Here is a 12412-nt window from a genome sequence, read left to right as displayed (position 1 = left end):
CCAGAGAAGTCGGCAGTGCTTCTGGACAGTGTTGATGTAGGGCTTCTGCTTTACATAGTAAAGTCTTAACTTGCATTTGTGGATGCAGCGGTGAGTGGAGTTGACTAACAAAGGTTTACCAAAGTTATCAAAAGTCCATGTTCATGATATCCATTACAGATGAATGCCATTTTTTATGACAGTGACGTCTGAGGGATCAGAGATCACGCGCATAAAGAAGTGGTTTTCATCTTGCCTTTTATGCACCGAGATTTGACCAGATTCCTTGAATCTTTTAAATATATTGAACACTGTAGAGGGTGAAATGCCTAAAATCCTCCTAATTTGTCTTTTGGGAACATTGTTCTCAAAGTGCTGGATTATTTGCTGAAGCATCTGTTGGCAAATTGACAAGTCTTGAATGATCCATGCTCTTGAAGGACTAGGCTGTTTTTGGAGGTTTCTTATATACTATGACACAATTGCCTCACCTGTTTAACATCTCCTGTTTCACATCGCCTTGTTACTTCAACTCGTCAAATTGTTATTAGTCTTAAATTAGTCTCAACTTTTTGGAGTGTGTTGCAATCATCTGATTTGAAATGACTACATTTAAAACATCATATAATTTGTAGTTGTCGTATATAGTAAATAGTGAATATAATTTATTTCATTCTCTGTCAGCGACACCAGGCAGGTCCCTGACCCTTTTTGTTTTTATTAGCATTTTTCATTCTGTCCCAACTTTTTCAGAATTGGGTTTGTATTTATATTATAAATATTTGATTATTATATATTTAAATTATATATTATAAATAAATATAAATATAAATGTAGATAGATGATACGATGCTTTCTAGTAAAGTCCTTACCCAAATGCGTATTTTTGTATTGTTGTGCATCCCATCACCTCAGTGGTGAAGATGTTTTCTCCATGACCTTACAGATTGGCGAGGTGACCCTGCCCAAAGATTTGCATGCTGATTTCCATGTGTTCCATTCATGGCAGAAATAGTTTTAGACCCTTCAGAGGCATAAAGAGTCCCAGAGTGAAGCAGACTCAATGCAGAAGACACTGGCAGAGATGGCCATAAAGTGAGTCCCTGATTATTAATCATTCAATCAGCATTCTTATTGTTTATTGTTTTAATATTAAAGGAGACTTAAGAAGCACTTGGTTTTATATCAGCTTTGGTTTATTTATGGTCATGAGGAACTGTAAACATTTCAAGTTCAATTTAAATTCAAATTTGATTGGAATTCAAGGATTTTGGAATCAGATCATATATTTGAAATCTGTATTACAATCAGCTTCTCCAGTGAGGGATCTTCATGTAATTTTCAAGGGTAGATTTTGTTGCTTTTCTCAGGAACATGTTGAAGATGTGGACTCCTGGGGCGAGTCCATCGAGAATCTTCTATCCTGTAAAGGTAAGATCCTTAACTCTCAAATCTGAGGATATTTATTTATCCCATAATACTTGTGAAATATACAGGACTCAGAAATACAGGTTTATTAGGCCTAATGTTCCCTTCTAGAAACCTCATAAATTTTGGCTTAATTTCTGCCAGAATGTGACAAAAAAGTTTTTCTGGAAATATTATTTTTCTATATCCTATTTCTGGTGTTTTGAAATATATATTTGGCATAAGAGCAGAATGTTGTGTGTCATTCAGCCTTATTGCATTAAATAATATTAATATACAGTATATCAATATAAGTATTACATTTTAGTTTAATGTGAATTAATTAGTTTTTAAAATTGTAAGAAAATGACAGTGATCAGTGTGTATGTTTAAATGTATTTTCTAGATGGATATAAGTGCATTATAAAAGCACATGTATATAGGCAATGTTTTATTTAGGCATTTTTGATAATGTGTAATATATGTTCACCAATGTTTGCCTGTTTTTTTAAATGTAAGACAATAGTGTAGGATTATGCAGATGAGGTGTCAAATTGTATAGGTTGCTTGGCATAATGAAAATGCTAAATAAAAAAAGATTACGAAAGAAGTGTTTGCAAACTTTTGGTCATGACAGTACAACAACAGTAATACAACATAGGGTTGTTCTTGGTCTACTTGTTAACGCAAGTCATTTTATTTAAATAAAATACCAACCCAGTCTCATAGAATCAGGTATACCTTCATTTTTGCTAAATAATTTTTACGTGGCTTCTTGTACGTATCACAGCAATCTTCTGGTGAAATAAACACTAGAGGTGCTAAAACTATATTAGCTTTGGTTTCCACCCTTGAATTTTTATGCAAATTTTGGGTTCTGCAAATAAAATCTCCAAAATGCGCATAAAAAACATAAAAACTCACTTGAAGTGGATACAATTTTAAGACATAGGCATAAACTACAATGAAACACATTTAGCGAGTATATTCCCAGAGTGAAGTATATAGGCTGTTTCTCAATGTTTGACGTCATCACCCAATTAAAAAAAAATTATTATGAGGTTGTTTACATCTAAGTCTTTCAAGGTAGTAAGACAAGACTGATTTTCACAAGAATGAGAAAGCGTTCTAAGCATTAAAAAAAAATACCAATAGCATCAAAAAGACAAGTGACTTTGCCTAAACAAGCCACGTGCATACATTCGCTCAGAATATCATCAATGTCATCATATATTATCTCTGATTATTTTTTAAAGGCAGGGCACAAATCCTGTCATCAAAATGTTTGGCAACTTTTACCTCTCCAAACTGTCTGAAATGCTTTCGCTAGTTGTCGTATTCACCATTATTTACAATTGTTTACAATTGTAACTCCGCCCCATCCACTAATTACTAATTAATTAATTAATTAGGTACTCATATTACACTTTTTGATCTTGCATCAGGCTAATCAAGCCTCAGAGAGGGCCGACTGGAAGCTGCAGTGTGAGAGAGAGAGATTTACGGACAGCTGTCTGGCACCTTTGTGTGTTTGTATTTTTGTTTAAGTTTCTTATTAAAATATTATTTATATCGTCAAGCCGGTTCTCGCCTCCTCCTTTCTCCTCCTGAATAAATTATTTTGATAAAATTTATCTGTCTGTTTTTTATATGTTAAGAAATGGTTAGGATTAGGTTAAAGGGTGTTGGATTCGCTGCTTTAAAATATATAATAAAACTGTATATTGTAACAAAAATCATTGTCACTGTACATTTATCTGTTATGTTATGTTATACTGATGAAAAGTGGTTATGTATTGGAGTAGGGGTCATGTTATGGGATCTAAATTATCTATAAAATAGTATAACTATACAACCATATTTATTATATAAAGGATTCGTAAATAGTTTACATTTCTAAAGCTGTAAGTACGTAAAACTGTTTACGTTGTAGATGCTGTCAATACGTCCATATTGTACGTTTCAGCGTCAATAAGAGGAATGCCGAGCCTGTGATGGAATCGCCCGAACTGAAGTGAGAACGGAATGACAAGGAAGATTTCATGATGCAGGCAAAAAGTCACTAAGGTGACGTCTTCATCATGAGACAAAGAAAAAAGGCCAATGAGAAATTGTCAGACAGAATTTGCATGTCCCGACCCCGGACATACCCCAGCCGGGTCGTCCTCAATCCCGTGGGTAGAAGGAGCAACACGGGGGGCTGCTGGAGTGGCATTCCTTCTTAGGAAGGAAAGCTGTGACCGCAACGTTGCCATGGTAAGATTCTCGCAGTGAGAACACGAACCATCCACAAATGCTGCCTCGGTGTGATTGCTGCCCAGACACACGAGGCAGCGCCTGTGACCGTCAGGAGCGGAGAGCTCTCTACCGCATCCAGGAACTACACAGGGGCGGAAAGCATCTTTATAAAGATGCGTCCTGAGAAGGACGTTCAACGCCGCTGTGTATTTTGCTCTTTTAGAGAAAATAACTCTTTTAGAGAAATAAACTCTTTTAACTTCACTGTCGAAGCACCCAGGGGCAAGCTGCACTACTGTGCAGAGAAGGAGAAAGCCGCTGATATGCGCCGTAGATCCAACAGTAATCGCTCAGAGATGGGAGGAAACAGATTGTGACTTGCTGCATACGCAACCGATCGGCTCCGAAGAAAGTTTCCGAATGAAACATGCGCATTTCCCTCCCTTTATACCTGTATGTCCAGGGACGGGACATGCATATTCTGTCTGCCAATTTCTCATTGGCCTTTTCTCATAGATCAGAGATGCAAAATGCTCTCGAGAGACCCCTAGTGTCGCTTCTTCAACACAACGTCGATGTGAGCGAAGTTTTTCTTGAGAAAGAAGTCTCTTTGGAAGACAAAAATAAATGGCTGGACCTCAGAAGGATAACTTTTTAATCTTTATATTTCAGTTGTAACATCTAAATTGGAGCAATATTTCTCTAAGTCTCTAATAATGACTGGTGTTGTGCTGCAGCGGGGCAGATAGCTTTCCAGGAGTTCTTGAAGTCAGAATACAGTGAGGAAAATATTCTGTTCTGGCTGGCATGTGAGGAATATAAAAAGGTCACGAGTGATCCAGAGATGATCAGCATGGCAAACCAAATCTACACTGAGTTTGTTGAAACAGAGGCTCCCAGACAGGTGAATTACACCATTCTGGATGAACATTACAGAACTCTTTTAACTTATTTTAATGCTCAAATGATAGTTAGAGAGCTGTCCAATTTCAATACAATACAATAAACTTATAATGGCAATACGTGCCAATTTTGCTTGTCATATATAGGGATGGCTCATTTTATTTTTATTTTTTATGTGTTTCCATTGTTTTCAGGTCAACATCGATTCTGGAACTCGAACGAACATAACAAACAAAATCTCAGAGCCAAACCTGAACTCATTTGATACTGCACAGAAGATGATCTTCAGTCTAATGGCGAGAGACTGCTACCCCAGGTTTCTCAAGTCTGACATCTACCAGTCCATTCTGCAAAACCGAGGAAAGAGATGATTTCATAATGGTACACAGTTTTTCAGAGTGTAACTACTACCAGTAATAACATGTACATTTTATTTTATATTTGATAAGCATTATCTTTTTAGTTTTGGACTGAAATAGCTATATTTTCATCATTATGTTGCCATACTAATATATTTTGAAGGAATGAACAGAAAGACCCCCAGATGCACATTCTAAGTGAATGTCCCAAATTACATTTTGATCTGTCATAAAGAGCATGTGAAGAGTATCAGTTTAGTATCTATTCTGATGTTCATACACTGTTGTAAAATACACTTTTATTTTATTTTTACCCCTCCCAGAGAATATCAAATTTAACTAAAGTATATTAATATTAAAGTGCAATAGAAATAACTTGATGCATCGTAAGCATGTTTGAAATGTGCAATTTATAAAAATGGCAATCAAGAATTTAAACACTGCACAAAAGTATAGATATTAAACCCAGCTTGTACAGCCACTTCATCTACAGTTCATTTCCATAAAAATGCAACGATATCAGTCAGATGTGTAATTATTTGTCAAGAAACTGTTTATTATATTGTTATTGTAATTTATATTATTATTATTATTATTAATGTTGAGTAATTCTTTTTTGTTACTATGAAAAAGCAATGCTTTTTGGCAACTTTTTTTGAATAGTGTTTCTAATGATTGATGTTGTTATTTATGATCGTCAGGAAGAAAATTGTAATATAGATTCAAAACACCATTTAAATATGACCATACACTTTTATCTATGCATGAATACCCTGGAATCATTATATAAAAAGATGAAATAAAAAAAAAAATCTAATTAAAGTGTAGCCTACTTTATTTATGTGTATTATTTTTTACTGTTAAATTATTTGTATTTTTTCATTTCATCATGTATTATGTTTATAACATTAATTTGAAACCTTAAGTCTGTTAAAGATGTTTTTTTATTATTATTTAAGGAATTTTTCACCAAAACAATTTTCATTCTCTCAACATTTACTCACCCTCATGCATCCCAAATGTGCATGACTTACTTTCTTCTGCTGAACACAAACAAAGATTTTCAGAAGAATATTTCAGCTCTGTAGGAGCATACAATGTAAGTGAATGGTACCAGAAATTTGAAGCTCCAAAAAGCACATGAAGGTAATATAAAAGTAGTCCATAAGACTCCAGTGGTTAACAGCACTGAAGCTGTTAAATATTTCTTGTTTCAGTGGCATACCCAAAATTAAAGGCTTATAATTCAACAAAACAAACAAGAACCTGTCATTTTAACTGCCACCTGTAACTGAGTAAAATCAAATGTCATAGCCTTACAAACATTATTTGTCTTAGTGTCCAAAAACTTCTCCAAGTGTCCAAAAGCCTCTCCAAACAAATAAAACATTATAATTGTGCATAAGAACTACACTCACCGAAAGGATTATTAGGAACACCTGTTCAATTTCTCATTAATGCAATTATCTAATCAACCAATCACATGGCAGTTGCTTCAATGCATTTAGGGGTGTGGTCCTGGTCAAGACAATCTCCTGAACTCCAAACTGAATGTCAGAATAGGAAAGAAAGGTGATTTAAGCAATTTTGAGCGTGGCGTGGTTGTTGGTGCCAGACGGGCCGGTCTGAGTATTTCACATTCTGCTCAGTTACTGGGATTTTCACGCACAACCATTTCTAGGGTTTACAAAGAATGGTGTGAAAAGGGAAAAACATCCAGTATGCGGCAGTCCTGTGGGCGAAAATGCCATGTTGATGCTAGAGGTTAGAGGAGAATGGGCCGACTGATTCAAGCTGATAGAAGAGCAACTTTGCCTGAAATAACCACTCGTTACAACCGAGGTATGCAGCAAAGCATTTGTGAAGCCACAACACGCACAACCTTGAGGCGGATGGGCTACAACAGCAGAAGACCCCACCGGGTACCACTCATCTCCACTACAAATAGGAAAAAGAGGCTACAATTTGTAAGAGCTCACCAAAATTGGACAGTTGAAGACTGGAAAAATGTTGCCTGGGGTCTGATGAGTCTCGATTTCTGTTGAGACATTCAGATGGTAGAGTCAGAATTTGGCGTAAACAGAATGAGAACATGGATCCATCATGCCTTGTTACCACTGTGCAGGCTGGTGGTGGTGGTGTAATGGTGTGGGGGATGTTTTCTTGGCACACTTTAGACCCCTTAGTGCCAATTGGGCATCGTTTAAATGCCACGGCCTGCCTGAGCATTGTTTCTGACCATGTCCATCCCTTTATGGCCACCATGTACCCATCCTCTGATGGCTACTTCCAGCAGGATAATGCACCATGTCACAAAGCTCGAATCATTTCAAATTGGTTTCTTGAACATGACAATGAGTTCACTGTACTAAAATGGCCCCCACAGTCACCAGATCTCAACCCAATAGAGTATCTTTGGGATGTGGTGGAACGGGAGCTTCGTGCCCTGGATGTGCATCCCACAAATCTCCATCAACTGCAAGATGCTATCCTATCAATATGGGCCAACATTTCTAAAGAATGCTTTCAGCACCTTGTTGAATCAATGCTACATAGAATTAAGGCAGTTCTGAAGGCGAAAGGGGGTCAAACACAGTATTAGTATGGTGTTCCTAATAATCCTTTAGGTGAGTGTAATTACACACAATGACTAAAAGTATGCTCTCTCTCAAATACATGGATTCATGAGTAATGAGATCTCATTCAGTTCCATTCTTTGTCATTAAAGCCAAAATTTAGTCATCTGTGTCTGTATGTAATTAGAGTAAACAATCCTCTCTGCCCATATTTGGATGACTTCCACCTCTAGTTGCAGCAATCTGAATCCTAATGCGACTAGTTTAGTGTTTTGTGAAGCTAGACAACATACTACATCATTTCCGATGAAGCATTCAAAACCAGGAAAGTTAATGTTTTTTTAGCCAGATACCACATATGTGCTGTGTGCACACAGTTCACAAGTGAAAATGGAGATTGATAGTAAAAAGGACTTAAATATTTATCTATTTCTCAACCATACCTATCATAACTCTTTAAAAGACGTGGCTTAAACTACTGGAGTCTTATGGATTACTTTTAGGCTGCCTTCATGTGCTTTTGGAGCTGCAAAGTTCTGGTCACCATTTACTTGAATTGAATGGACCTACAGAGCTGGAATATTCTTCTAAAAATCTTCGTTTCTGTTCAGCAGAAGAAAGAAAGTCATGCACATCTGGGATCGCATGAAGGTGAGTAAATGATGAGAGAATTTTCATTTTTGGATGAACTATTCCTTTAAAATCGGATTGTTGGTGATTACAGTAATTATTCAAACAGTGCAATTTGTCTGTTCCATTTTGGTAAATACAACTAACATATTCTTGCATAGCCATATATTCTGGTCCGGTTTGCAACCTATGGTGCTGAGCATAACTTGTTTGAAACAAAATGGCATTCAGTTAGAGCAAACAACATATTTAATTTGGCCCAACTTAAAATTAGGGATAAAAGTGTTGTGATATAAGTATACAGTCTGTCAGTTTAAAGGTTATTTTCATTAAAATAATTTAAATATGGTTTCTATCCTGACTAAGGCCCATTATATCCAAAAATTGCCAATACAGACAGGAAGAGAACATCTGTGTCCAATCATGCAGACGCTGTATAAGGGCAGGTAAATTTGAATATGTTGCTACCACAATAATAAACCAAAGTGGAAAATTGAATGGTGAGTGGAAAAATATAAATGGCAAAAAGGGGCCCAATTTACCTAAATTCACCCTAACTCAGACATCAAAGTTGTGGATATCTAGTTTACTTGCTACTAAGTGTCTCAAACAAAATTCTGAACATATTTAAATGGTTTGAAATCATGTGATCCTTGAAGATCATCTCTCTCGTATTGAACCTTGTGTGCAATAAGCATCAGATGGTCAGTCAACAGTCAACTGTGACTACCAGGATTTATTTTATTTTTATTTTATTTATTTTTAATTGTATTTATTTTTTAATTTATTTTGTATATTGGATGCATACATTTACCTGACCACCTGGTGGCGTCAGAGTATTACAATCAATCATTTTAGAGTCAGACAACAAAGTTTTAGTGGCACGGATGTAAACATTTACAATTATAATCTTGTATAATAAATATAATAAAGTGTATAAAGTTCCCTAATAGTTCCATAAAAGTAGAGAATATAGACAATACAGAAAATAAATAATGAAAATTAAGTATAATATATATTTGTGTGTGTGTGTGTGTGTGTGTGTGTGTGTGTGTGTGTGTGTGTGTGTGTGTGTGTGTGTGTGTGTGTGTGTGTGTGTGTGTGTGTGTGAGCCTGTATTTATCACTTTGTGGGGACCAAATGTCCCCATAAGGATAGTAAAACCCGAAATCTTTGACCTTGTGGGGACATTTTGTCGGTCCCCATGAGGAAAACAGCTTATAAATCATACTAAATTATGTTTTTTGAAAATGTAAAAATGCAGAATGTTTTCTGTGAGGGTTAGGTTTAGGGGTAGGGTTAGGTTTAGTGGATAGAATATAAAGTTTGTACAGTATAAAAACCATTATGTCTATGGAAAGTCCCCATAAAACATGGAAACACAACATGTGTGTGTGTGTGTGTGTGTGTGTGTGTGTGTGTGTGTGTGTGTGTGTGTGTGTGTGTGTGTGTGTGTGTGTGTGTGTGTGTGTGTGTGCGTGTAAAGAAAATGAAAGGAACATAAGGGAAAAGGACAAAGAGAATAACTTTGTGCCTCTTTGTGTTCTCACTGCTCACTAGTTTTGTGCAGGCCTTTGGCTATATTGCAGCTTAAACACGCCAAGAGCCATCCACTTAGACAGGAAGAGTCATCCAACTGACTTGTAATGTGATCACTGTCAGTTTTGTCATTACAAACCATTAAGGAGTTGCCTGAGATATATAATACCATTATAAAAGACAGACGTGGTGGAAAAAGGTATATATGGTACAGCAGTCTCCATGAGCGATTGCACGCAAAACACACAGAAAACATATTGTAAACATACACTGTTACAGAAATAACTAAGAAAAGAAAGCAGAATATGGAGTTCTGCTCATGTATATCCATGCCTACTGTATGTCTCAGATGAAACTCTGAATGTCTTTGAAAGATTTGATGTCACTAATCTGGCAAGCTTTGGCAAATCCAGTGATTATTTAATCTTCAAAAGGCATTCATTGTGTCAACCTAGTTCCTTGTAAACACCACTCCAGGCAGAGTGGTAAAAAGTCCTGTGTGCTTTTACTCACGTAATTTCCATCAAACCAGCCAATTAGATTGAGTTGCTTGAAAGGAGAAAGCATTTTCCAGTTTTGCCTACAATATGCATCAGATGGTTAGTGCACAGACTGTGAGTGGTCTGTGGGTGTGCTGTTTGAGGCTAGTACTACTCACTCACTCACTGACCGCAGTTTTCTGAAGGGAAAGTAGATTTGCAGAAGTGATTAGAGGTAAGATGGTGCAGATCAAGTGACTGTACGCAATCATGTGCCTTGAACTTTGTGCAGGTAAACCCTCATGATAAGCAGTTCCTCTCTGTGAATTAGCATCTTGTGGACGGACCAAGCAGATGATTGAAATTATATTTAATAATGAATGAGAATTATATTTAATGAAATGAAAATTGGTGATTTGTGGTTTTTAGTCCAGGTCTATTGGCTTTGAGGCCATGCTAGTGCACTCCTGTTAGTTGTAGGTGATATGTATTAAAATTGTACGTCTCAGCAACATATGTCGTTTTTATGTCAAACAAAATGCTCTCTAAAATGAGACTGTCTGAATTAACAAAAGGGATATTGGTTATTAAAAAAAGTTATGGCATGTTCTTCCAATTGTCCCAAGGCAACATCCTGTTTCAAAACATCAACATAGGCTCATCAAGCCATTTCATGGGTTTGATTTCATCCTGTGATTCTTACATGAAAATTGTCTGATATTCTCTCTAACTAAAAGAACTGTATTAAGACATGATGTGCATTTATGGGAGAAAAAATATGAATCCTGATACAACCTCTGATTAATAAATACTGATAGTGATTGATAAAGTGATCAGGGGCCAGGTCTGGAATAGAAGTTGTGGCAGGGCGGACGGCGGGGCCGGGTCGTGATCCTACGCACGTGGTCCCGTATTGGGCTAATCAAGAGGTCTGATTAGCCTAATACGGGACCGGGTGCGTAGGATCACGACCCGGCCCCGCCCTCAGCCCTGCCACAGAAGAGTAAAGTGGTGTCCGAAATGTGAGATTACAAATTTGGAGCACAAACCGAAAAGACTTTCATCTACAAAATGGCACTGCATATTATTACATAAAACGTAATGCCCCTCAGGATCAAAGAGACCTGAATTTGCTTATGTATTACTACTAATTCTACTAAAATGGAAAAAAAAAATCATATTGGTCACATTTCTGTGCCTTTAAGGACACCAAATGGAACTGCAAAAATAATGAATGTTTTCAAACATGTTTCTCTCATGGGTTCACCACATCACTTGAATCACGGAAAAAGAGCAGGACTAAAAAATGCAAATAAAGTGGTTTATAAAATTCCAAAAAAAGAAACAAAACAAACAGAACAAAGCAAACAGGGATTGACAGGAACCAACAGGTAAGTTAACAAGATGAACTGGCACAGGACAGAGCACACGAGGGAACAAAAATAGGGAGAAAAATCAAACCGGTTTACAGGTGACAGGAGGGGAAAATAAACAAATAATAGGCAAACAATGAGGTGGGGTGTGACGCTAGACTGAGAGACACGTGGCAATACAGAAACAAACCAAAGCCATGTGCTCTCACAAGACACCCAAATGACACACGTGCATATTGCCAGAGACAACGGAAACATGCGCTCATGCCAAACGACAGACACGGCAGGACATTTGATCGAGTGCTCGGCCACAGACAAACACGCAACCAAGACTGAAGCGGCCGAACCCCAGCATAACATCACATGTGAAGCGCGCCCTTGGTCGCAAGAGACAAACACAAAACAATTGACATGAGTGCATGATGCCAATAACCAACAAGACAAGAGAATGCATGACAATGCCCAAAGGGCAAAGATGTCAGAGCTCATCCACAAAACAACAAAACACAATCACCATAAGTGGCTGAACTCTGACAGTTTCAAGAACACTCTCCAATCCAACATGATCACACGGGAAGCTGTTGCTAACGATGTTTCTGTACCTTGACATTGATGCCATTCTGCTGAGTTTCTGACAAGCACCATCTCTAGCCAAGCTGCTATGGAAGAATGAACTCGGAAGGACAGGAGACTGTAGAACGCATCTATTGTGTGCTTTGAGATGTACTGCAATCTTCCTGTTGTGAAAATTGCCCATCCTAGAACTACTGGCTTTATCACATCAGAGACAGTATCATTACACCAGTAAGGTTTTGAGTGACACGTTAAAAGAATAAAGTCTGTAAACAGTTGTTTCCTCTTCATTCATTACTAGTTTAAAATTATGTCCAACAAAACCACAAATGATGAAAGAGTATAATGTCTCTCAT

General features: G+C 37.1%; 1 protein-coding gene and 1 long non-coding RNA gene across 3 annotated transcripts; one reads left to right on the top strand and one right to left on the bottom strand.

Moving 5' to 3' along the window:
• Positions 1 to 1028: 1028 nt before the first annotated feature.
• Positions 1029 to 5667, top strand: LOC127649449 (regulator of G-protein signaling 21-like). Of its 2 annotated transcripts, XM_052134543.1 has the most exons (4): positions 1029 to 1074; positions 1331 to 1410; positions 4362 to 4528; positions 4722 to 5667. In XM_052134543.1, exons 1-4 carry the CDS (start codon positions 1043 to 1045, stop codon positions 4896 to 4898), a joined length of 456 nt encoding a protein of 151 aa, XP_051990503.1. In that variant the 5' UTR covers positions 1029 to 1042; the 3' UTR covers positions 4899 to 5667. The 2 variants fall into 2 exon arrangements, with proteins under 2 accessions (XP_051990503.1, XP_051990502.1); XM_052134542.1 differs by lacking the exon at positions 1029 to 1074 and having other exon boundaries at positions 1182 to 1410.
• Positions 1290 to 12204, bottom strand: LOC127649450 (uncharacterized). Its single transcript, XR_007971295.1, has 3 exons — positions 12086 to 12204; positions 4779 to 4874; positions 1290 to 1402 (listed from the first exon to the last, which is right to left on the bottom strand). It is a non-coding gene; the product is annotated as an uncharacterized LOC127649450 (long non-coding RNA).
• Positions 12205 to 12412: the final 208 nt, after the last annotated feature.

This window comes from Xyrauchen texanus, chromosome 9 (genome assembly GCF_025860055.1).
Source record: "Xyrauchen texanus isolate HMW12.3.18 chromosome 9, RBS_HiC_50CHRs, whole genome shotgun sequence".
In the NCBI taxonomy this organism is placed as follows: domain Eukaryota; kingdom Metazoa; phylum Chordata; class Actinopteri; order Cypriniformes; family Catostomidae; genus Xyrauchen; species Xyrauchen texanus.
This window is presented reverse-complemented; position numbering and strand designations above follow the sequence as displayed.